We start from the raw sequence: 26,322 nt of genomic DNA, 5'->3' as shown, positions 1-26,322 counted from the left end.
GCTTATCTTAGCTTCTGTAAAGCTCCCTGGTTACACAAAACCTCCTCCTCCTTCTCTACCCCCTCCTCCTCCTTCTCCTCTTCCTCCTCTTCTTCCTTTTCCTCCTCCTCCTCCTCTTCTTCTTCCTCCTCCTCTACCCCCTCCTCCTCCTCTTCCTCCTCTTCTTCCTTTTCCTCCTCCTCCTCTTCCTCCTCCTCCTGCTGCTGCTGCTGCTGCTGCTGCTAAGTAAGATGCAGGATGTGGTTTTGCCTTTAAAAGCCCCTTGCTCTAAATGCTCAGGACTAAATTTGGGTTCTGAGTGTAATCCCAGCCGGCTAGAATACTTTCCTTTTGTTGTTGTTTTGGGTTATTTGTTTGTTTTTGTTTTTCTTTTCTGAGATAGGATTTCTCTGTGTAGCCCTAGCTGTCCTGGAACTCACTCTGTAGACAAGACTGACCTTGATCTCAGAGCTCCATCTGCCTCTGCCTCCCGAGCACTAGGATTAAAGGCATGTGCCACCACTGCCTGGCTTTAGAATAAACACTTTCAGTTGGCCATAAACTGTGTCTGAATAGTCATCCCTGATGGGCAATCTATAACACTGACACCTGAGGATGTTCCCTGAGATCCACACATGCACTGTGACACATGCATTGCATACATGTGTATATCATTTAAACATACATCCTAAAGATCCCTAGTTCAATCCTGGGGTTTGAAGGAGGGATTTGGGGAACATTGGCAAAGAGGCTGAGAAACTGACTAAATAATCAAAGAGATGGAGACCAAGCAGGGGTTAGAATTTGGAGATAGCTTTTTTGGAGCCCATTGCATGAAAGGTGCTATGGGATTTTTAATTCCTTTCTATTTGCTTCTGAAGGTTATTTCTTAGTTTTTTATTTTAATTTTTAAATTTTTATTCTATATACTGAGGAAGAACAAGGAACAGGAATGAAGGAGAGAATGAGAGAGAAGGGAAAAGGGAAAGAAGTCTTGATACCCTCAAGTGGACCCTGCAGAAGCAGTAGGAGGAGCAGCCTGGGCTCAGTGCTTCCAGGCTTCTCCATTGAGAGTGGGTAGCAGAGAGGCCCAACTGACCACAGGAGACACCAAGCAAGGTACAGGAACCCGGAAAGCTTGTGCCCAAAATCCATGTATCAGCCATTGCCAGTCACTTGTCCACTTTAGAGATGTTGCTGGCTTTCAGGTTTCCAATGCTTGTTTCTAGTGCAACTGAGAAGCCAAGATGAAGCCAGCCATGTCTCTGAAAAACAAACAAGCTTGTTCTCCCGGCCCCTTTGCAATGCATTGATTTGCCAAGAGCCATTGACAGCACCAGGTAACCCCAGACAGATTGCTATCTTATTACACCTTGCAAACCAGACCCCAGGAGGACCCAAAAATAGAGCCCTTGGCTGAAACATCCCCAGATCCATCCCATGACCTTGCATGTGCTGAAGCAGGAGGCTCTTGCACAGGTATAGTGACTGTCTGCTGGGAAGGCGCCCTCCCCTCCTCCCTGCCCTTCCTCCCTGGCCCTTAGATTATGGCAGGGAAGAGTCTCTAGCAGATTTATTCCTCACAGCTTTTCCCCTTAGACCTTTTGTTGGCGAGTCCAATCAGTAATATTATGGCTGTTTATGGGATTATCCTAAAACTCCGTCTCCCCTAGTTGGCAGCCCAGTGAGAGGAACAGTCTTGCCTGCCCTTGCCTTGGGGGCAGGTACCATACGCCATGCTGAACAGGCTTCCTGGGAGCTATTTTAGTAGATTACTGACCATGAAGAAAGACTCATGGGGCCCTCCAACTTGGAGCCAAGTTGAGAAGATGTTATAGGTAACCAAGGAACCCACCCATTGGAATTGGCATTTGAGGGTGGGGGCCAGCCTTGTAGGACTGGGAGTCATTAGCCTGTGTGATCTATCCTAATTCTGGGTGGTGTCAGGTGTGGTGGACATTCAATGCCTGGAACCCACGTGGTAGGAAGAGAACTGACTCCTGAGAATTGTCTTCCGACTTCCACCATGGCATGCATCCACCTACCCACATGTTCCAGCACGTGCTGACACATACACAGTAAGTAAGATGTAGCCAGGTGGTGGTGGTGGTAGCCTTTCATCCCAGGACTCAGGAGGCAGAGGCAAGCAGATCTCTATGAATTTGAGACCATCCTAGTCTACAGAGCAAGACAGTCAGGGCTATACTGAGAAACCCTGTCTCAGCACTCTCCCTTCCCCCAACACATCTGTAGTCCCAGTGTTCCTAGGTAAACCCAGAAGCAGAGGCAGGAAATTCGAGGACTGGCTAGCCTGGTATACATAGTGGCAAAACAATAAGAGGCTCAAACAAGTTGGAATGTAAGGACTGAGAGTCAAGGCTATTCTTTGACCTCCAAGCACACATATGTGTGCACTAGCACTCACACCTATGAATGGATGCATACATACAAAGATTAAAAAAAGAGTACCTCACATCTCATGAATATGCATATCCCACATACATGCCACATATATACTTCCCACATTCCACGTTCACATAATTGCACTTAGACACAGAGATCACATACACTGTCCATACAACATACAATGTACATCATACACAAGACACACATCACAAACACCACACATTTCTCACCACATAAATTGCACACCACGTACACACATTGAAGTTAATGAAATGGTCCACTGTGCTGAACACATGACCTATACTAGCCAATCAGCAGGTCCCATTTCCCTGAGGCTGTGCTTAGGTGGAACTGAGAAGGCACATAACTCACATGAAAATCCACCTCTAATTCCTGCACCCAGTGAATTAGGGTCCTTAGTGACAGCAAATTCAAGGCCAGCCCGGACTGCATAAGACCCTGTCTCAAAGCAAAATAATATTATGTGCCTTGTAGGGAATTAACGAACTTGAACACAATGTTTATTCAGCGTTCAGAGCTTGTCCCTGGCACACACTCAACGAATGTTTGTCATAACTGCTGATCCCTTCCAAGAACTTGGTGAGACTGTGTGTTCCTTTCTGGAACTCAGAAGAATATGAACAGGGGTGGGGGTGGGGAATGCTGCGGAGGGGAGCAGCGCTTCCTTTTTTAACCATGAGAGGGGAGGTGGGGGGAGACGGTTAACAGTTCCCAGAAAAGGAAGAAGGCTTCACAGACGAAACAATCAGTGTCCACTTCTAGGGACGAGTGTTCATGTTACCAGCCAACCATTCTGTACCAAGTGTCTGTTCTGCTCAAGAACTGTGTGGAAGCTGGAGGGTGGGGGTGGGAGGATATGGAGAAAGCAGCTTCTCCTACCACAGCTTACAATGGAGAGACAGGGCAATAACTCACAAGAGAAACCTGAGACATACGACACAGCAAGATTAATCATCTACTGATGCAGCTAGGAAGTTTCACAATGGATCCAGAGATGATGAATTCATCTGAGGTCAAGATCCTGGGAAGGGTGCCAGTGAGATTCCTTAGCAGGTAATGATGTTTCCCGACAACTTGAGTCCAGCCCTTTGAACAAACATGGTGGAAGGAGAGAATCAGCTCTTGCAAGTTGCCTTCTGACTGCCACAAGAACGGCATAGGATTTGTGTGCCCACACTTACCGCACCCATTCATATGGATATGGGTTCGCGCGTATGTACAGGTTGGCTTGCACATGTGTGTGGAAGCCAGCGGCTTATGTGTCTTCTTCTTCATTCCCTTTCCATTCTATATATTGAGCTACAGTCTCTCACGTGGGCCTGGAGCTTGCTGATTCCTAGTCGAAGCTAGCAAAATTGCTCTGGAGATCCCATCTCTGGCTCCTTAGCACTGGAATTACAGACAGGCTGTCACATTCTTCTAGCATTTATGTGATGCTGGGGACCACATCCCCAGCCATCTAGATAATTTTGTTAACACTTATTTATTGGTGCGGGAAGGAATGTATTTATAGCACATGCCACAGCGCATGTGTGGAGGTTACAGAAAACTTTTGCAGGGTGCTAGTTCTCGGCTACCCTCCATGTTCCTGGGATGGGTTGTCAAGCTAAGTGGCAAGTGTCTTTACACATTGAGACAGGCCAGAAGCTTGGTTTCTAGAAGGCAACACTACTAGAAGGCATTGAAGCTTTAGGAGTGGGACCTAGTGAGAACTTGTATCACCAGGGTTTGGCCTTCACATGGTATTCCTGTCTCTGTATCTGCTTTCCCGTCACCATGAGGTGAGCAGTCCACCCCTGTGTTCTGTTTCCTTACAGTGTCCGTGGCTGCAACTATGAGCTAAAAACAAACCTTTCCTTCAATTAAGTTGATTATTTTCAGGTGTTTTGTCACAGCAATAGAAGCCCAGCATTTTAAGTAAATCTGTAAACATTAAAGTTGGCAACTAGTTTAGTAACTTTTCATATTACATAAAACAGAAAGGAAACATATCTGAGTGGGGCTCTAGCTCTGTAGTACAGCACTTACATAGCATGCACAAGGCTCTGGGTTTGATTCTCCAGTATTACAAAAAAAGAAGGAAAAATGTCCTGTACCTGTGACTCTGAATCAGCCCTTCAGCCGCTGGATGTTGGCTTCTGCTCTAAGAATTTTGCACTAAACAAATGTTAGTGCATGCAGCGGCAAGATGATGATGCTTCTCACCTCCCCGTCTCCAGTGGGACTTAAAGGAATACTTGGCTCTGCACAGGAGCATAAAAGAGTGTCTTCTTTGGCATGAACAGATTTCCTCTTATGTTGAGTTGTGGCATCTCTCTAGGTTGACCAGAAGAGAGATTGAGAGGCCCTGGAACTTGGAAGAAACAGGAAGTAAGAAAAGGACTCAGGTCCAGTGTTCATGGCTCTGAAGCAGGGCAGCCAGCTGGGCCTGGGAGGTGAGGGCAAGGAGAACGTCCCCACTGCAGGCTTTAACTAGCCTGCAACTCAACTCAAGGCCTACCAGCCAGCCCCCATCCTTCCTAATGGGGATCCCTCACGCCTCATCCTTCTCTCAGATTTGAACTAGTGCTAGACACCTGAGGCTGTCTGTGCAGAGAGCAGGAGCTTCTTGGAGAGCCAGTGACAGCACAGAGGTCACTTGAACCAGGTGCAGGTGACACACAGGGACCTGGCCATGAACATCCAAGGGACTGACCTACTTACGGCCCTTCTCCTAAGCTGGAAGCTTAAGCTGTTTTATTCAGCCTAAATAACAACCAGAGAAATCTTTAAACATTAGGGTATTGGTGGGTTGGCTTTGCTGGTATACACCTTTAGTCCCAACACTCAGGAGGCAGAGGCAGGAGGATTTCTGTGAGTTCAAGACCAGCCTGGACTACATAGTGAGTCTCAGCCCAGTCAGAGCTACATAGTAAGACCTTGTCTCAAAGAACACACGCATAAAAACAGAAGTTATATGCTTTCCCTTTTGAAATATGTTTTACTAGCTGGGCAATGGTGGCTCACGCCTTTAATCCCAGCACTTGGGAAGCAGAGGCAGGCGGATTTCTGAGTTCAAGGCCAGCCTGGTCTACAGAGTGAGTTCCAGGACAGCCAGGGCTATACAGAGAAACCCTGTCTTGAAAAACAAAAACAAAAATAAATAAAATATGTTTTATTAAACTTCATCATCTGTCTATTTGTCTGTCTCTCCCCCCCTGTCTCTGTCTCTGTCTCTGTCTCTCTCTCTCTCTCTCTCTGTGTGTGTGTGTGTGTAATGTTTATCTGTGAATGCAGGTGTACATATATGCCACCATACACATGTGGAAGTCAGAGGACAACTTTTTGGAGTCATTTTTCTCCTTCCACTATGGGTTCTGGGAATTGAACTCAGGTTGGCAGACTTGTGTGACAAGTACTTTGGTCCACTGAGCCATCTGACTTGCCCTCTCTCGTCCTTTAATAAGGACTCTTACTCTTCTTCATAGCCTGGGATGACCACCATTCATCTTCTTCTCTCAGGAGGCAGCATTGAAGACATATGAGAGGCTTACCCATCTCATCTCTGACCATTTGGAAGTTCTGCCCTCTTCTGACCACTGGGGAAAGCCATCTCCACTCTTTAGCTGTTTTGCTTTTCCTGACCTGCTCAACTCATTGGATCCATTGGACTTACTGCTGATCACGAGCTTTGAAAGGTGTCTTAGTTGCTGACCCCACTCCTGATACCAGCTTCTGTCTTAGTCACTATTCTGATGCTGTGAAGAGATACCACAATCAAGGCAACTCTTTAAAAAGAAAGCATTTAATTGGGGGCTGGCTTACAGTTTCAGGGGGTAAGTTCTTTATCATCATGGCAGGAAGCATGGCAGCAGGGAGCATGGTACCATGCTAGCCTGGTACTGAGGAAGTAGCTGAGAGCTACATCCTGATCAGTAGGCTAAGAGAGAGAGAGAGAGAGACACTGGGCCTGATGTGGGCTTTTAAAAATATCAGATCCCACTCCCAGTGACACACTTCCTCTAATAAGGCCACGCCCACTCTAACAAGGCTACACTCCTTAATTCTTCTCAAATAGCCATTCACTGATAACTAAGTATTCAAATATATAAGCCTACAGGGCCATTCTTATTCTAATCACCATAGAGGAGAAAGAAGTCTGTAAGAAACCCATGTTCTTCAACCAGATGCTCAATTTTGTGTAAGGGTTGTATATGTGTACATATGTGTGTAATGTGTAAATTGCATGTATGTGCGAAGGTTGAAGGAAAACCTCAGTTACCTTTGTCAAGAACCATCCCCTTTGTTCTTTGAGACAATGTCTCTCACTGGGACCTGGGGTCCATGTTTAGGCTCAGCTAGCTGAGCAGCAAGCCCCAGTAATCTGCTTGTCTCGTGCGTCCAGGATTATAAACACGCATAGCAACACCCAGCATTTTACATAAATACTGGGATTCAAACTCAGGTTTTTATGCTAACTGAACTATCTCTCTGAACCCTAAAATTAAAGTTATGTTTATGCATTTATGTGTGTACATGTATGTCAGAGGCACTTGTATGCCACGGTATACATGTTGGGGCCGGGGGACAACTTGCAGGAACAGATTCTCTCATTCTACCATGTGAGTCCCCAGGATTGAACTCAGGTCATCAAACGTGGTGGAGGAAAGTGCCTTTTCCCTCTGAGTCATCCGGAATGCCCTACTCAATTTTGTAAAATGGGCAAGGATTTCATTAAAACTGCAGAAGAGAAAACTTAGATTTTTTTTTAATCTATTTTTTTTCCTAGTAACAAAGCATCCAGAACCAATTATTACTAATTTGAGTTGAGTAAAATATCATTCTAACAATAACAAAAGAACAACCCAATTTAAGAAAAAAATGGACAAAGGACTTGAAGACAATTCTCCAGAGTCTATACAAATGAAGACTGAATCGATGGAAATACGTTCCACCTCACTAAAGATGAGGCAGCAAAGACCAGTTCACACCTATTTGAACAGGTTTCATTTAAGAGAAGGAGAAGAGGAAGAAGAGAAAAGGCAAAGCAGGTGTAAGGGTGTAGGAAATTGGATCCCTTGTGTGCGGCTGATGAGAATGTAAAACCATGCAGCTGCCGTTGGGAGCAGTTTGGCAGGTCTTCAAAACGTTAAACATAGAACTGCTATAAGATCCCTCTGTTTCACGTCTGGCTGTATACCCAAGGGAACTAAAAGCCCAGACTCCAACAGTTAACCCAGCTGCATTGTCTAACCACAGTTGTAAAATGATGATGACGTCCAAGCGCCCGTCAGTCGCTGTAGACAAGCACAGTGTGGTCAGGCCACACACAGCCATACCGATGGACGTTAAAGACATCACGCTAAGAGAAATAAGCTGGTTGCAAATTGTGGCCAAAGTGACATGTAGCTGTGTTTGTAGAAGTTGCCTTGGAGAGTCCGATTCCTAGAAAATAGAATGGTGACTGCCAAGAGCTGGCGGCAGGAGAGAATGTTGAGTTCCTATTCATTCTGTGTGAGTGCACGTGTGTATTGGGGCACAATGCAAGGCAGGGGGGCAGACTCAGTGTTGCTGCTTAGGAAACATTCATGTTTATGCGTCTTTATTTTTTTATCCTTTTACATTCATGCATTCTTTGTGTGCGAGGAAAGCACTTTTATCCAGTAAGCCATCTCGACACTTCCACCATGTTTTTGGAGTCAGAATCTCTCATTGGCCTGGATCTCACTGATTAGGCTAAATTAGCTGGCTAGTGAGCTCCAGGGACCCTCCTGTCTCTGCCTCCCCAGCATTAGTTATAGGTACACACCACTGCACCCAGCTTGTCTACACGGATTTGAAGGTCAAACTTAGGTCATCCAGCTTGCACGGCGAGCACTTTACTGTCTGAGCCATCCTACCTGCCCGTGAGTTAGTATTTATTCCAGCTTAAGTTTCGATGATGAGTATTCTGAACCAGGATGGTGGCAGCTGCATATAATAATGTGGATTCTACCAAACTATACGCTTACAATGGTCAAAGTAAGCCGGTGGTAATGGCCCGCATCTTTAATCCCAGTATTAGGGCGGTAGAGGCAGGCAGATCTCTGAGTTGGAGGCCAGTTGTTCTACAGAGTAAGTTCTAGGACAGCCAGGGCTATACAGAGACATCTTGTCTAGAGAAAACAAAAAGCAAACAAACAAAAGCACGCAGACACACACACACAACCAAACACTACCACCAACAAAGGTCTAAGTAGCAAAGTATACATTTTACTACAATTTTAAAAACAAAACCAAAGACAAAAATGAAAGGGACAGTAAAGCTGGTCCATCAGATAAAGGAGCTTGCCACAAAAGCCTGAAAACCAAAGTTCGATTCCCAGAACCCATGGTGGAAAGAGAGAACCAACTACCGAGAGCTGTCCTCGGACTTCCACATATGTACACACACAGATTCGCACATATACATAAAATAATAAAATGAATAGCAGATGGTACATGAAGCAGAAGAGAACTGGTAGTCCTGTTGGGTGGGGCTCTTGCCACTGAAGGTCTCTGTGCAGAGGGCCTTCTGGGTGGTCTTCTGTACCTGTGAGCTTCTGGAAGATTGTAAGCCTGGCTGTGGTATTTCTCTACCACAGAGAATTTTAGGAGGGCCTTCCTCACTATGGAGAGATGTTTCCTGGGGAGAGTTACAGAAGAAATGTAGAAAGTTGGCTGCTGCATTCTGGGAGATTACTTGGTGAGGTCCCTGAGACAAACTAGCTACAGTGTGTGAGGGGGAAAAGAAAGGAGATCAGCTGCACAGTCCTCATGCTTCTTCAACCTTCTGCGTCTTTTGGTGCTCACCCCAACTCTGGCTTGCCAGGTCCCGAGTTGAAAGAAGGCAGTGAAGTTGCACTTATTCGTTCCATAAACCTGACAGCCTTCCTCAGAATCCTCCACTCCTCCTGACAAAGTCAGCAAGCTGTCCTGAAGCCTAATCCTGAATTCAGCACACGAGAGCTTTTCCCCTCTCCTCCTCCTCTTCATCTTCCTCCTCCTCCTCTCTTACTTTTCTCCTTCTTTTCATACAAAGTCTTAATATTATAGTCCAGGCTGACCTCAAACTCATGATCTCCTGCCTCAGTTTCCTGAACGCAGGGATTCTATGTGTACACCACCATACCTGGCTACCTGTGTTTACTCTTACCCAGTGACATCCCAGGAGTTGCTCAGGCTACTGACGAGGTCAGGAAGCTAAGAGCTAGTGGTAGTCACCACACTCCCAATACAGTGTCCCATCTCTCTCAGCCTTCCTGACACGCTCCTCTGAGCTGCCCCATCTCAGATCCCTCCCCCTCTTCTACCCTCTCTCCTATTTACATCTCCACCCACTCACTCTCAGAGCTCAGCATACTTTTTTTCCATTTCAGTCTCTTCCCTGTCAGATTAACAGAGAAAGGAAGACCCTTTCTTGGAGCTTCTGAGGTTGCTGCCATTGTTAGCTATTGGTTTGGTCACACGTATTCTTAGGAGAGGCCATCTCACCTGGTTCCCAGTTTCGGTGGAAGGCTGTGGGTGTGGAGATCATGAGAAACCTCTTCATAGCCAGGCTGGGTAAAGGGAAGCCTCCTTCTACACTAGTGGGTAGTAACTGCTCCCCCTTAGATTTGCCTTAAGGCTCCGGTAAGACTCTTTTTCTCCTTAGACAGGGTTCTTGTAGCCCAGGGTGGCCTGGTACTCTCTCTCTCTCTCTTTTTTTTTTAATAGAATGCTTTTTATTCTTCAACAATTTCATTCATGTAAGCAATGTACCTTGATCAAACGCACCCCCAAGCCCCCTCACCCTCCCAGGTGCCCCAAGCAGCATGTCCCCTCCCTTCTTCATGTTCATTCCTTTTGTGTTAATAACCCACCGAGTCTGATTAATACTGCCTGTTGGAATGTTGCCACATCTTGTGAACTTGATCTTATGCAGTTGTCACAGCTACAGTGAGTTCACGCGTATGATGACCGAGTCATGCACCAAAGACAGCATTTTCCCGTGCTCCTCTCAGTGCTCCTCCCAGTGCTCCTCCCTGTCCTCCAGCTCTTACTTTTCTTTCCATCTTGTTTTCACAGTTGAACTCCTTTATTCTTTAAATGTTATTATTATCTGGAGGGGTGCGTGGGTGTGGCGTGTAGAGGACAGCTTTGTGGAGTCAGCTCTCTCCTCCCATGTTTACCTGTGTGGGTTCTCAGGCCTCTGGCCTTGTGCTCTCTCTCAGTCTTCCTGTTTCAGCGTCCCTGGTGCTGGGGTCACACACACATGCACCACCATATCCACTTTCCCCAGAGAACCCTTTTTTCTCTCACTGGGCTTGCACCTAATCTAGACTGGAAGCTTACCTATGGCAGCTAGAGGAGGAAGGACAGCTAACCTCCTATCAAGAAATTCTACAACTGAGGAGGCTGCCTCCCCAGCACCCAAGGAGGCTGCCGAGAAGTATTCTAAGTAGCTACTACTGCAACTCTGCTGTGAGAAGTAAACAGCACGAGGAGGACCACCCCCTAGGATGCCTCTGGACAACTTACTCCAGCTCCCATAACATCTGCTAAGCAGCATCTGACGACTCCAGCTTCCTGCACCCTCTTGATGACAGAGCTAAGCAGCAGCAGCCACGACTGCCTCCCAGCGGCCTGAGTGGTCATCTGCTTTTAAGGTGCCCAGCAGATCTGAGCTGTATCAGGCTGAGACTAACTCAGACTCCCCTCAAGAGCCAGCCCTGCAGCTAATGACTCAGCGTGAGGCGAGGCGGTGGGCAGTAGAGGAGGGTCTGAGGGAGTCACACAGGGCTAGAACTTGGGGGCCTGAGGGACCAGCATTGATGACAACAGGAGTCCAAGTCAGGATGCTGAGTCCCCAGAACAAGTCCAGCTGCAGCCCTGCAATTGAATGAATTCCCAGTAGTTCCATTAATGCCACTAACCTTCTCCCTGTGGGTTCAGAAAACCAACTCCCTTAACTTCAGGCTCCCTAAAAATCCAGCCCCAAGCAAGATCCAAATACTATAGTCAAGTGACCCCTCTTTTCTTGGATAGCAGACACACACACACACACACAGCACAAGCAATTACGCAGGAACCTCCAGAATGATGTGGGTGGGGATTTGCCTTTATTTCATTTCAATTTGGGAGTGGAAGGCTCAAGCACAAAGATGATACCAACATATCAGGCATTAGAGTGACCCCTGCACATGCAGAATTCATGGATGCTCACTCTGAACCAGCCATAGACTGACAGCTGTGACCTATGAAAAGAATGTCCCTGTCACTGGGAAAGCCCTTTTTTATTAGTTTCAAGATCCACATCCACCCCAGGTCGCCTTGTCATTCTTGGTGATTGGATTCCATACATTGGGCTCCTTTGATTTTTAAACTCCTGTGGGCTCAGAGCCCCACCACAATGTAAACATGCATCCCCTAAAGGGAAAGTGAAATCTGCACAGGATGCTGGAGCCCAGGCAGCATGCTTCAGATGATCCACCAGCTTGGGAGAAAGACTGCCTTCTATCACACCAGTGAGAGATGGGAGAGAGTGCTCTGCTTGTCCAGTCTCACAGTATAGCCCTAGCCGTTCAAATCCTAGCCCTGCCTAGTTCTAAAGGAACTAAGCTAGGCACCTTCACCCTCTTCCCTTGAGAGAAAGATACATGTGAGTCAACAGACATAGACCCCGTGAACCAGTCAAACCACTGTTTCCTTCTTGTGCCGCTTCCATTCTACCAAAGGGATTCCTGAAGTCTGAAGTTTCCCACCAAACCTGGCTGCAAGCCTCCCTAGCAATTTGTGGGCCCCATGGAATGTGTTTGCCACAAGCCCCCAGCCTCCAGCTTCCTCTACATTCTCCCAGGGTAGCCTCGGGTTTATTTCAGTATCTCTCCCCACGGTTGGATGCGGTGACCTGACTTGGAGGTGACTGGGAAATTGTCAGGTGCCTTTGCTTTCTGTCCTCTCCTCATCAGCTGTCTGAGCATTGCTGACCGTGCGAAGCTGCCCCTGGGCCGCAGGCTTCACTGACAACACCAAGCGTTTTCGAAAGGTCTCACAGAGGACTATGTACACAAAGGGATTGAGGCAGCTGTTAGCATAGCCCAAGCTGATGGCTGCGTTGTACAGGTAGACAAATGTGAGGGTTGGGCGGCTGATGGACAACTGGGTCAGCTGCAGCACGTAGTAGGGCGCCCAGCACACAAAGAAGACCAGACAGATGGCAATGGCTGTGCGGGTCACCCTCTTTGTCCGAAGCCGGATGCTGCGTTGAGAGGCTGGGGCCACCGAAGACGTCATGCGCTGTAGTATTTTCACGTACGCAGCGGTGATGACCACAAATGGAAGGGCGAAGGCCAGGAAAAACTGATACAGAGTGAACCAGTAGAGATCAGTGTCTGGGTTTGGCAGACGGATGCCACAGCCCACAGCACCCCCTGGGAAGGGGATGAGCCTGGCATAGAGCCACACAGGGGTGATGCTAATGAAAGAGAGAGCCCACAGGAGGCAGATCACCAGGGTGGCCATGGAGGGCTTCCGAAATTTGGTGGAGGAGATGGGGTGGACGGTGGCCAAGTAGCGGTCAATGGCCATGGCGGTCAGGATGTAGGTGCTGGTGAACTGACTGTTGGCATCCATGGCTGTGATGAGGGTGCACATGGTCTCCCCAAAGTGCCAGACACCATTACCCATGAGCTGGTGGATCATGAAAGGCATGCCCAGCAGGAAGAGCAGATCTACCACGGAGAGGTTGAGAATGAAGATATCAGGGACGTTGCTGCACCAGTGTAGCTTGGATTTCTTCACCACGGCAAAGATGACTGTGGAGTTTCCCACAATGCCCAGGAGACAGATGGTACCAAATACTGAAGGCATAATGATGTTGATGTAGGAGACACTCCCTGTGCGAGGAGGTGACCCTGAGGGTAGAAAGAGCAAGTGTGACCCGCCCTTGATCTAGAAGCTGACAACCGATGGCTCTCCTGCTGGTCTCTCATGCTTTCCGTTGCAGCTTGAGGTCACCATGGATCTGGAATCATCTCCCACCATTTCCCCTCCTCATGCTATTATTAGTTCTGTACCTTTCCCTCCTCCACTGTTCCCTGGTGACTCCTACGGAATTTTCTAGATCCACCTGTTACTCAAAGGACCCCGTTCTTCGCTTCATCCATTTACTCAAAGGGCCAGGAGTCAAGATTCCCAGATATCTGCTGAGAACAACTTCATATCCCCGGGATCCACCAGGAAACCTTGTCAAAAAGGCTTGAAGGATGTGTGTGTGTGTATTTATGTGTATTTTTGTCTTTACAGAGAGAGATGGCCAAAGGTTTTAAATAGGTTCCTAGGCGTATCTGAGAAGTGACTGTCACACTGGGGTGTGTTTCAGGCTCAACAGCCCTGCCCTCTCCAGGTTTTCTGTCAGGGATTTCCTTGGACCATGTCTCCTGAGTCTGGGCTTTCCCAATAGGGTAGGGATTGAAGCTGTGTTGCACCCCCAGAAGCTTGAAATTTTTTCTCTGAACAAACCTTTCCTCTTTCCCCTTCACTACCTTCTCCTTCAGAGCTAAAATTTCAAGGCATTGGCATTCTGCGAATGTCAAGAAGCTTAATTCACCAGAAAAGTTAATCCTCTCACGCCCTACGAAGTCTTTTGCTCCCAGCAGCCTTTGCCAGAAGACAGCAAGGACCACTCAGACCCCATTACCCCAGTGCGAGGCCAGAGGATTGAGCCCAGGATAGCGGTGAATCAAAGCGCTTCCGCCGGCTCCCACATGCTACCCGCCGCCCGCTGTCTTGCTTGCTTGCTTCTCCAGCCTTGATTTTTTTTTTCCCTGCAAAGCATATTCGGGACTCATCAGCAAGCTTTCCCCTGCCTGCCTCACGCCTTGTCACCAACCCTTGTTATTTCTAAATGTGCCTCTGCCCCATCTCTATTCCTTCCTGCCCCTTCTGTCCTAGCTGGTGTCCCCTCCTCTCTTCTTCCCCTTCAGGCAAAGCAGACTGCAGATCTTATCGCCAAGAACTGTAAGATAAAGTTTCCCAGGCAGTTTGGCTTGGGAGGTGAAACCTTCCCATTTTCTACACCCATCCCGGAGGAGGGAGGACTCCAACTCGACTCACCCGCCAATGTGAGATTATCCTGGCCATCGGAGATGTTGCTGGCATTGGGGCCAGTGGACAGCAACGAGGCTTGCAGATCCATGCAGCCGGTGCAAGTCGCCTGCTCCCTGGAGTTGAGCGCCCGTCCACCCACGCAGGCTGCGGCAGCCTCCGGCGCCCGCCACCGCCTTGTCCCGAGCGTAAGCCCCGCAGTCCAGAAAAGGGTCTTCCTCTACCGCCTGGCAGCCTCTGCTGCCTCTGAGCCCAACTGCTCGCCCCACTCCCTCCTTCCCAGCTCCCACTGACATCACCTAGACACATTAACATTCGGAGGCAGATGCACGTTAACCTCTTCGGTTCCGGCTGCGGCTCCTACTCCTGACTGCCTGCAGAGCCAGCAGCTAGGCTTAAGCCACCCCATGAGGAGGATTCTTCCTTCTCGTTGTCTCCTGGGGCTGTCCTCTGAGCTCACAGGGGCTACCGCTTGTCTTGTATGACCAACCAGGTCTTTGCAAAAGCAAAGGGGATGGGGGGAGCAATGGGCTGGCTGATTTGAAGAAGCTGGACCACGTGGCAAGAGCCAGGGGTACTGTTCCCAGTGCTGGGGACTCAGAAGCTTGAACTGACACGCCCTTGGTCCCTAAGCACTCTGGAGGTCACCCTAAACCCTTCCTGTGTCCTGGTAACTTCCAAACATTTCCTTGGCTAGATGACAATCGCTAGCCCTTGCACAAAGGTTCCAGGCTTTCCATGGTGTGAGACAGAACAAACTTCCCTCTGCACAGGATCAGTCGGGGCCATCCATGGAGGTTTTATTTTCTAGTGTTCTGAGGTTTTGTCTGGGACTCTGTGAAACAATTATCAGAGCATAAGAGAATAAGTCCCTCAGAGATTAGCCATGGACAGTAGCCTCAAAGGGCATAGGCATTAGATAGTTCTCTGCAGATTCCTGCAGACAGCTCCAGGAGATCCACAATCAAACACTGTCGATACACACCAGGACCAGATGTAGAGCCTAAGTCCTTGGCTGACATAGTTGCCTGTTAACCCTTATTAATGAGCACAGAAGCATAGACATCCCTATAGCTCCCCCGAGTTCCAGCCGTACTCTTCCTTGTCACCATTGGATATGAACATGCCTGGTTCTTCAGGCTAAGTTGTTGGTTGTCCCTAGTATACCTCTTCTTTCCAGGCCCCTTAATCCACCAGCATGAAGAACTTAAAGTCAAATCGGGACTGGGGATAGAGCTCGGATGGTACAGTGTTTGTCTCACAGACACGAAGCTCAGGGCTTCATCCCCGAGACTCATAAACTGGACATGGTGTATGCCAGTAATCCCAGCACTCAGGAGGTGGAGGCAGGAGGATGAGAATTTCAAGGCCTGCCCCTTTCTCTGTCTCTGTCTTTGTCTCTCTCTGTCTCTCTCTCTGTCACACACACACACAAACACACACAAACACACACACACAGAGACAGAGAGAGAGAGAGAGAGAGAGAGAGAGAGAGAGAGAGAGAGAGAACCAGATGGTAGTTTATCCATAGGTGCAGTGGGATGATTAGTGCATCTCTGTGGAGTCTGTGATGCCCCCAACTCTGTGATGCCCCCAGACCCACGCATCCCTCATGGTATTAGCGGAGAAAACACTGTGGTGGTTTGAATGAAAATGTCCCCTATAGGCTCATACATTTGAAAACTTGGTCCCCAGTTGGTGACCCATGTTTGGGAAGGATTAAGAAGTATATTACTAGGGATGGTTTTGGAGTTTCAAAACCTATCCCTCCATTCCCAGTTAGTTCTCTTTGCTCCTGCTTGCAGGATGTAAGCCTTTAACTGTTCTTGCTACTGCACCATCGCTCCACCACCATGGACTCTAACCCTCTGAAACACTTTCTTGTTTGCCTTGTTTGTAGTGTCTTCAGAGCAATAGAAAACCAAAACAGATGCTCTCTGGGTTTCCCTACAGGACTAACTGGTGTGTTCTTTGGCCTCACATGGTAATTTCCACTCTAGCATCTCACTTTCTCTGAGTCTTCTGACTCCTTTCTCAAAACTGCCAGGCCTGGCGGTGATGGTGCTCACCTTTAATCCCAACACTCAGGAGGCAGACACAGTCAGATCTCTGAGTTTGAGGTCAGCCTGGTCTACAGAGTGAGTTCCAGGACAGCCAGGCCTATACAGTGAAACTCTGTCTCAAAAAACGAAACAAGATAACAACAACAACAACAACAAACCTCTGTCAAGTAGCAGAAGCCAGTGGAAAGGATCAGTGGGGAGTTATTGTTGAAAGGTACGAATTTCTGTATATGGAGATAGAGAACTAGAAATAGGCAGTATTGATGGTTGAGAAGCACTGTTCCTAATACATGCTTTTAAAAAAAAGATTATATATATGTGTGTGTGTGTGTGTGTGTGTGTGTGTGTGTGTGTGTGTATGTGTATATGATGTATGGTCTCTGTCTCCAGACACACCACAAGAGGGCATCAGATCACATAATAGACCAATTGGGAGCCACCATGTGGTTACTGGGTATTGAACTCAGGACCTCTGGAAGAATACTCAGTGCTCCTAACCCCTGAGCCATCTCTCCAGCCCCTTAATGCATGTTCTTAATACTGCTGAATTTGACACAACTTGTTAAGGGAGTGGGTATGTATCTCAGTGGTAGAATATTCTTGCCTGGCATGTACAAGGCCCTGGGTTCAGTCCTCAGCATCACATGTACAGAGTTAAAATGGACAATAGTGTGTGCATTTTACTACAATGTTAAAAACAAATGTAGTAGTAAATTTATGTATACAACCTAACAGCCACTTGAGGGTAAGAGAATTCTGCCTCAGTAGCCGGAGCACCTTTGTCTTCTTACTGTAGGCCACTTCCGGGAGCTGCCTCCAGGTATCTCCCCCAAGGGTGTTCTAGCCCATGAAGCAAGAGTGTCCCTGCCAAGACACTCTCTCCTTTCAGTTTGACATTTGTGCCACACTCCAGCACCCTCAAATCCACTCCTATACACGTTCCCATTAAGGTTTTTTTTTCAGTCCATAATAAGAGAATGCTGATATAAGGGTCCACACCTGAAAATGATCAATGCCCTCTTGAAGGGTATACTCTCAGCTGAATCCTATCATGATTTTCCGAACAAGCGCAGGATGTTTCTCCTTCCTTTCAAAAAGTGACAGGGGCTTGGTTCCGTCTGCTGCTCTGGAGGAGATAAAGAAATGTGTTTTCAAGTTCATGCAGATGTCCTCTCCTGGACTTGAAGGTTCCACTCCTTATCATGAAAGAGTGCTAAGGCTGTACCTACTCCATCTTTTTGCACCTCACCCACCCTTACAATTAGATCCTGGGTCTTATTTTCAGCAAACTGCTCTACCTTTGCAGAAGATCACAGGCTCCTCGAACTGCTGCTCTGGTGGGCTTCTGGCTTTCACTGTGTGTCCTGAGTTGGTATCTGGGCCTTCAACTCTTCCATCAAATTCCTCCTAGGCTTCCGAAGCAGGTCAGCCATCTTATGACCCATTGCTCCTTTACTTCCAGAGAGGCTGCATGTGTCAGCACCTCCTTTTCTACTTCTCAGTCGACCACAGGCAGGACTCGGTCACTGTGATGTCACTTCCAGGCCAGGGTGGGTCCTATCTCGTTCACTAGCAGCAGTGGCACGCTTATGGACGTCTGACTGGTAACTGCTGTCTCCCAGCATCCTACTTTGAAGACTCATCTTCAAGGCTGTGACTCCTAGAATTCATCTTCTCAGTTTGGTTTCCTCTGAAAACAGAGTCTTAGACTCAGACTTATGTGTGGAAATGTCTTCTTGGTGTGAGTCTAAGGAACAGTAAGGAACAGGAGGAGTGAGGAATCAGACTAAGAAAGTCAGTGGGGCGATGGCTGAGTTTGTTGCTGTGGGAACTCCATTTCAGAATTGCTCAGAGGGGTTAGTTAAATGCTATAGCATAATCCCCTGGCATACATAAGGCCCTGGGTTCAATCCTCAGCATCACACAGAGACACATAGACACATACGCACACATATACACACACACACACATGTGCATACACACGTGTACACATGCATGCACATGCGATGCACACATATGCATGCACACGTGCACACACACATATGCATACACATACACGCACACACACATGTGCATGCACACACATGTATGTACATACATGCATGCATACACATGCACACACAGACATACATAAGTGCACACATGCATGCACATGCACATACACACACAAGCACAAATGTCCATTATAGCTGAAGCCAAAAACAGAGGGGGAAGCCAGGCGGTGGTGGTGCACGCCTTTAATCCCAGCACTTGGGAGGCAGAGGCAGGTGGATTTCTGAGTTCGAGGCTAGCCTGGTCTACAGAGTGAGTTCCAGGACAGCCAGGGCTACCCAGAGAAACCGTGTCTCAAAAAAACCAAAAATAAAAAATAAAAAATAAAAAATAAAAATAAAGGGGGAGAAGGTGGCAAGGATTCCAGAAGCATCTGACAGAGTCTGCTTTAGGGCTGGCTATCTCTACCAAACACCCATGTGCATCCCTTTAGATCCCTCAGCTCCTGCTAGCTCATATGCCCACCATTTCTGCGGTCCCCGCTCTTCTTGGTCCCCGCCGAGTACACGTGACAGTGCAGAACAGAACAGGGAGGGCCTCCCACAGCTATGGTGCATCTCAGACCTGCAGGGTGTGCTTTTCTCCTCTGTTCAGGGTGTTCTCCATTTCTGCTACAACTTAGGGCATGGAAATCCCAAAACGTCCAACCATAGCCCACCTAGAAAGCAGGGACAGCTAGTGCTCCTTGGGGTGCATCTGTGCTCAATATGGGATGGTCACAGATAGTTGCTTTCTCCTCGTTTCCTCAGAATATCTCATCAGAGGCATTTCTTACAGCCTCTCAGCAGTTCATGGTCACTTGGCATGGAGTCAACGGGAAATCCTATGTCTCCAGCGTTTCCGCTTGCTCCTTTATCATTCCTGATTCCTAGGATCACACTTCCCAGTAAAATACCCGCATGTACCTTTGTCACCAACTCTTTTTTTCTTTTCTTTTACTGGGAATCTGAGAGTGTATGTGACTCACTACTACCAATGGCAGTCGAGGGGAGTGGCGGAGGGTGAGACGTTTGGCAGAGATTTCCTGCTTCCCACAAAGACATGAAGGAATTATCTCCTTTGATCCCCTCCCCTCCCGGCACGCCCCAAACTTTGTTGTGGCTGGAGGTGCCACCTGGAAGGCCTGAAGCAGGCGAGATGATGCTTATTGATTGGATCAGTCAGGATGTCTGGAGGAAACAGACGGAACAAGTGGAGAAGCAGAGAGACTTTAATAAATGGCCTGTTTACCAAGGTTTGGGTACCACTAAGTGGGATCCAGGAAGGATGCTGCTGCAATGTCTGGGGCTGGCGACAGCTGGACACCATTCCCACGCATAGGCTTGAGCAGGCCAGCTAGCAGAACCCAGAAAGCTCTGTCAAGAGCCCAGCAGGAAAGAGACCTAAAGGAACAATAAGCTGAGCTCACTGACCCGCTTGCCTTCTGATCTTTGAAATTGATACGGTCCGAAAATCATCCTCCGGGGGCCCAGAGTTGGGACTAAACAGCGGATTTGAAGGAACAGATAGAAAATTAGCCCGATGGGTTAGGGATGTCGCTCAGTTGGTAGAGCGCTCAGCTAGCATCCGGGAAGCTCCAGATTCTTTTCCTAAGATTACATGAACTGAGAGTGATGTCTCCCTAGCATTTGAGAAATGAAAACAGAAAAGAATCAGAAGTTCAAGGTCACCCTTAACTACACAGTCCGCCCGAGGCCAAACTGAAATATGAGAGACCCTGTCTCAAAAATAAACAAAAAGTAAGAAAATTAGTGCATAGACGTGGGAAGAGACATACAAGTTTTTATTATTATTATTATTTGGTTTTTTTCGAGACAGGGTTTCTCTGTGTAGCCCTGGCTGTCCTGGAACTCACTCTGTAGACCAGGCTAGCCTCGAACTCAGAAATCCGCCTGCCTCTGCCTCCCAAGTGCTGGGATTAAAGGCTTGCGCTACCACCACCCAGCCGCAAGTTTTATTATTATTCCTTGAGGCACCCGAACGCTACAATCCTCGTGTAACAGATGAAGAAGTGGACTGCCATGAGCGTGGGTTTGCCCAGAGTAGAGGGGGAGCAGCGTTTATAGTATATGTGGGGACAGAGGAAGGGAAGTGATGGGGAAAGGCCAGAGACAGTGATGCAGGCTTGACAAGCATGCTGTCAATCAAGTAGAAAGCTCCTGCTATTGTTTAGCACACCCAGGGCTGGCAGCCTGTGTTCTGCTTTGTTCGTTGGCACAAAGGGCTGATGATGGCTTTTCAGGGTTTGAGTAAATGTGGAAAGGTAACAGTGTGTTCCTGGCTTTGCAGAGTGTCATTTTAGGGGCACCATGAAGCATCTTGCTGACTGATGTTCCTAGATTTGAGTTCTCCTCTCTGCCCGCTTACCAAGTGTGTTGCAGGCCAGAAGAGTCTAAATCGCTTCCCCAGACAAGGTACTTGGACTTTGAACTTTATAATTGGCATCAACTGAATGTCTGCAGAAGGCTACTTTTGCTCCAGTCTCCAAAGAACAGAACTTTGACCTCCTCCAGTCATTCTGGCTCTCAGCCTGTCTGTTCTTCAGCCCCAGTAAAAATCATTAAAAAGTTGGAGTCTGGCAGCTAGAGAGATGGCTCAGCACTTGGGAGAGCACTGACTGCTCTTCCAGAGGACCAGAGATCATTTCCTAGCACCCACATGGCAGCTCACAGCTGTCTAGAACTGTGGGTCCAAGGGAAGTCAGATGTACATGTAGGCAAAACACCAATGCAAGAGGGAAAAAGGCAAAGTCTGGCTAGTTATGATGACACAAACCTTTAATCCCAGCACCAGAAGTGAGAGTCAGGTAGATCTCTGCAACTGTGTTTGAGGCCAGTGTGGCCTATAGAGCAAGTTTCAGGTTAGCCAAATCTACAGGTAAGATCCTGTCTTTTTTTTCTTTTTTTTAAATGGGCTGGACAGATGGCTCATTGGTTAAGAGCATTGACTGCTCTTCCGGAGGTCCTGAGTTTGATTCCCAGCTCACATGGTGGTCTGCAATGTGATCCAATGCCCTCTTCTGGTGTGCCTGAGGAAAACTACAGTGTATTCATATACATAAAATAAATAAATAAATCTTTTTTAAAGATTTAAAAAAAATTAAGCCTATTTATAGAAATTCTTTTTTCCTGACATCCACGTATTACCCACTTATCTGCCCTGCCGAAAGCACCCTAAGGGTTCTGTGTATCCCGTTTACGGATGTCCATCCATCACTGTATTTCCCATAACCCAGCTGCTGTCTCCATAAGGCTCATTTGAATCACTGTATCAGAGAATCATTTATCCTCCCTCACTCCTACCTGGCTCCTTCCAATATATTCTCTACCAAACAGCAGCAACAGTCCTGTGAAAATGTAAACCTCATCCATCTACTCGACTGTGGAAAACAGCTTAACGGCTTCCAGTTGCTTTCAAAATAAAATTAACTCCCAACATAGACGTGGCTCCCCCTCACAGTAAAAGTTGACCTCCTGGAAAACTAAGGTCTTGAGAAGTCCCTGTGAGAGAAGGAAATACTAGCACCCTGGGTTACCCCTGGGCAGGAGGTGCTGGTGGGAGTTGGAGTGGCTTCCCCCATTTAATAGGGAGTGTAGATTCTGGGGTGGTAGGAACCAAGTCCAGCACTCTTTAGGGAGGGAGGTAAGTGGGTTCTTATTACTGGGACAGTCTTAGCTGCAGAGAATGATGTGCCCAGTTTATCTCAGGGTCCCCAGAACAAACTAGATGAGCAGCAGCCTGCCAGTTGTGCTTGTTTGTGCTTGATTCACAAACCTGAAAAACTACAGGGGCTAGGGGTACAGTTCAGTGTTACAGCAATTACCCAGTGTGCACAAAATCCCAGGTCCCATCTTCAGCACTGAAAAAAAAAAAAACCTTTCAGGTCTGGTACTCGGGAGGCTGGCCTTTCTGTGATGATTCTTAGGACAGTCTGTCTCCCAGTTTCTTAGCAGGAATCAGTCACAACTCCAGAGCCCTGGAAGAAATGGAGCCTGGATACTCCCAGGAGAGGAAAATGGGGTTGGGAATATAGCTTAGTGGGGCACTCGTCTGGCACACATCAAGAACCCAGGTTTGATGTCTAACACATGCTTGCGCATAAACAAAGATGCTACAATGACACAGGTATGAATGTGAATTGAACTCAGTTCTTCTACTGGTGTCTATGACCAGTTTTTTTGAGACTAGGTTTCTTTGTGTAGCCTTGACAGTCCTGTAACTCACTCTGTAGACCAGGCTGGCCTCAAACTCACAGAGATTCGTCTACCTCTGCTTCTCAAGTGCTGGGATTAAAAGCATGTGACACCCCCACCCCCAGTGACATTATTTCAAAGCCTCTAGTTATGTGCCTGGAATAGATGACCCAGCTACTGGCACAATTACTACATGGGCTCTCAGTTTGGCAGATCTGATGATAAGAAACTTCCAGTGGAAACTCCTGATTGATAAGCAAAAGAGACCCAGCTTCCTCCACAGAAATGAAAAGATTGATAATATCATGAAGCTGCCATGGTATCTCATGCCTATAATCCTAGCATCAAAGGGAGGAGGCTAAGGCAGGAGGATTGCCTGAAGTTCAAAGCTAGTCTGGGCTACATAGTGAGTTCTGGGTTAGTTTGGGGTACAAAGTAAGACCCTGTCTCCAGCAATAACAAGAAAAACAACAAAACCCACAAGAAGCTGAGGCTGTAACTCAATTGGTAGAGTGCTTGCCTTGCATGCACAAAGTCCTGAGTTCAGTCCCCAGCACCACATAAATGAGCCATTGATGGTATACATCTCTTATCCCAACACTAGAGAGGTTGGAGCAGGAGAATTAGAAATGCAAGGTCATCAACAGTGACTTCAAGATCAGCCTGGGTAGCATAAGACCCAGTCTCAAAGCCGGGGGGAGGGGGGGAATTGAAGAAATGAAATGGCTCAATGGTTAAGGATACTGACTGTTCTTCCAGAAGATCCCAGTTCAATTCCCAGCACCCATATAGCAGTCTAACTACTGTCTATAATTCCAATTCTATGGAATCAAGCACCCTTTTCTGGCCTCTTTGGGCATTGGCCACATACAGTACATAGACACACATGCAGGCAAAGTACCCATACACATAAAATAAAAACAAATAAGGCAATAATCTACTCCTCAAAAGAAAAATACTCACCATCGTGGCTTTGAAAGACTCTGTGTGATGACTTAACTAAATTCCTAGATTATTCTTCACCCCGGCCAGAGAAGATGGCAGCTGGGTCTTGGAGAATGGCAGTGGATTTCCATAAACCTAATTATGCAGTGACTCCAGTTGCAGCTGCTATTTCTGATGTTGTCCCATTGATAGAGAAAATAAATTCCATCCCTGACACCTGACACAGTCACTGAGCTGGCAAATGCCTTTTTCTCTATTCTAGGAAGCCAGAAAGATCAGAAACTGCTCTCACCCTTCAGGGTCATCAGGTCACCTGCTCCTCTTGTCATGCTCTTAGCTCTTTTGACAGCTCTTCATGTCTCAGACTACCAACACTTCGTTGTTTCCCAAGATGCCACACTACTCTACTTTCTACGGATGACATCATGCTGCTAGAGGCCAGAGAACAGAAATGAAAAGTACCCTAAATATGACAGAGGTGCCATGAAAATACCAAGGCCTGATATCTCAATAAGGGTTCTAGGATCTGGCATTATGAACATGCCATTTTTCTCTCCAAAGTGCATGACGATATAGCTTCCATCTCCCCCAACCAAAAAGACACTGTGCTTTGGGAGTCTCCAGGGATTTAAGGAGTACATCGATTTTAAGTATTTTGTCCCAAGCCATTTTCAAGATGATCTAAAAAGCTCCCAGTTCTGGGGCTGGGGATGTATCTCGGGTGGCAGAGTATTTGCCTAACATGCCTGAAGCCGCTAGCACTATATAAACCAGACAAAGTGGCACATGCCTGTGACAGCATCACTCATGAGGTGTGGCAGGAAGATCAGAAGTTCAAGGTCACCCTCCATTGCACAGCTAGTGTGAGGCTGTCATGGGACGCATAAGCCCCTGGCCCAAAAAAGAAAGAAAGAGAGAGAGAGAGAGAGAGAGAGAGAGAGAGAGAGAGAGAGAAGGAAGGAAGGAAGGAAGGAAGGAAAGAAAGAAAGAAAGAAAGAAAGAAAGAAAGAAAGAAAGAAAGAAAGAAAGAAAAAAAGAAAGAAAGAAAAAGGAAGAAAATGCTCCCAGCTCTGTACAGAGCCCCGAGCAAGAAAAAATTAGAAAATTGCACCTCGTTCATGCTGCAGGAAAAGCTCTGTCACCTGACCCTAGAGAACTTTCTGGTCCCATGAAGTGCTGGCTTTCTACAGTGGATACCAAGGATGCCAGTGTCAAGTATAGTTTGCTTTTTGAGACTAGGTCTCTCTATGTAGCCCTGGCTATTCGGCAACTCACAGAGATCCCCCTGTCCCTGCTTCCTGCCTTCTGAGTGCTGGGGTTAAAGGCACACACCACCACACCCAGCTTCTGGGTCCTAGCATTTGTTTGGAGCTAAATCTTCTATCTTCAAACTGCTTCTTACCCTCCTGTGTGGAAACAATACATGTTTTATGTCTAGGTTCTAGTAGACACCAAATGCCTAAGCATTGGTTAACAGACACCTAAAGCATCTCAGCCAGTTGTCACGAACTTGCCACAGCTGTTTCCTAGTTCTTCCTTGTCATTTGAAAGTGAGGTTTATGCCCTGGAGAGAAGGAGCTGGCTCTGAGAAGATCAGCACTGCAGTTTGCAGCCTGTACATCTGTCACTGCCACCCTTCTGTCAGCCCATGCTTATGTCCTCTCTGTTCCTACACACACAGGGGACATTCTGTACCTGGCTGCAGATGACTCTTCACTATGACACCAGATAGCATAGGCTTTCATTTTTGTGAGTGTAGTTAGGTTTGCAGTGCTGGGGGTGGGGGTGGGGGGGAATCCAGGGCCTTCTGCATGCTAGCCAAGCCTTCTACCACTGAGTTACATTTGCAGCAGCCAGCATTGGCTTTTGATGACTGCTCAGTAGAGACTGAGCCTTCCACTTGGTCAGGCTCCACTCCCTAATGGGAAGAAAAACTGAAGGGAAGACACAAGGTCTCAACGACAAAGGAGATGAGTCCTTCACTCATTCTCTTAGGTAATAGAAAGAACCAAGAATAGGTTCCAGGGGATCGCCTGGGTGCTCATTTCTTACTATTTTATCCAGATGCAGGGAAAATAAAGGGACAACGTGACCATAGTCCTTTATAGTCAGCACTAACAAGAGCTCAGTCCAAAGCATTAAGGTTAGGCTACTTTATTAGGGGAAACTACTGCCCAGAACCCAGCATAGTGTACTCAGGAAGCAAAGAGAGGAGAGTCAGGAATTCAAGGCAAGCTTGGATTACAAATCAAAACCCTGTCTCAAACAAACAAGTGAAAAAGAAAACAAACAAACAAAACACCCTCTAAGGTCTGGAGAGATGACTTAAAGATTGAGAGGGCTTGCTGCTCTTGCAGAGGACTGAAGTTCAGATCCCAGCACACACACTGCGTGACTCACAAACGCCTGTAACTCCATTCCAGGGGAATCCAACACCTCTGGGCTCTTTGGGCACCTGCACACACTTCCTGTTTGTATACCCATACACTTAGACATGCACACACACACACACACACACACACACAGAGAGAGAGAGAGAGAGAGAGAGAGAGAGAGAGAGAGAGAGAGAGAGAGAGAGA

At 47.4% G+C, this 26,322-nt stretch overlaps 1 protein-coding gene across 1 annotated transcript; it reads right to left on the bottom strand.

Annotated features, from left to right (window-relative positions):
- Window positions 1-12,187: 12,187 nt before the first annotated feature.
- On the bottom strand, window positions 12,188-14,786 carry Mchr1 (melanin concentrating hormone receptor 1). Its single transcript, XM_028790013.1, is given in 4 exon segments — window positions 12,188-13,298; window positions 14,500-14,616; window positions 14,619-14,675; window positions 14,678-14,786. Coding segments are annotated over 4 exon segments (1,263 nt in total). The 3' UTR covers window positions 12,188-12,318.
- Window positions 14,787-26,322: the final 11,536 nt, after the last annotated feature.

This window comes from Grammomys surdaster, unplaced genomic scaffold (genome assembly GCF_004785775.1).
Source record: "Grammomys surdaster isolate TR1022 unplaced genomic scaffold, NIH_TR_1.0 125852, whole genome shotgun sequence".
In the NCBI taxonomy this organism is placed as follows: domain Eukaryota; kingdom Metazoa; phylum Chordata; class Mammalia; order Rodentia; family Muridae; genus Grammomys; species Grammomys surdaster.
This window is presented reverse-complemented; position numbering and strand designations above follow the sequence as displayed.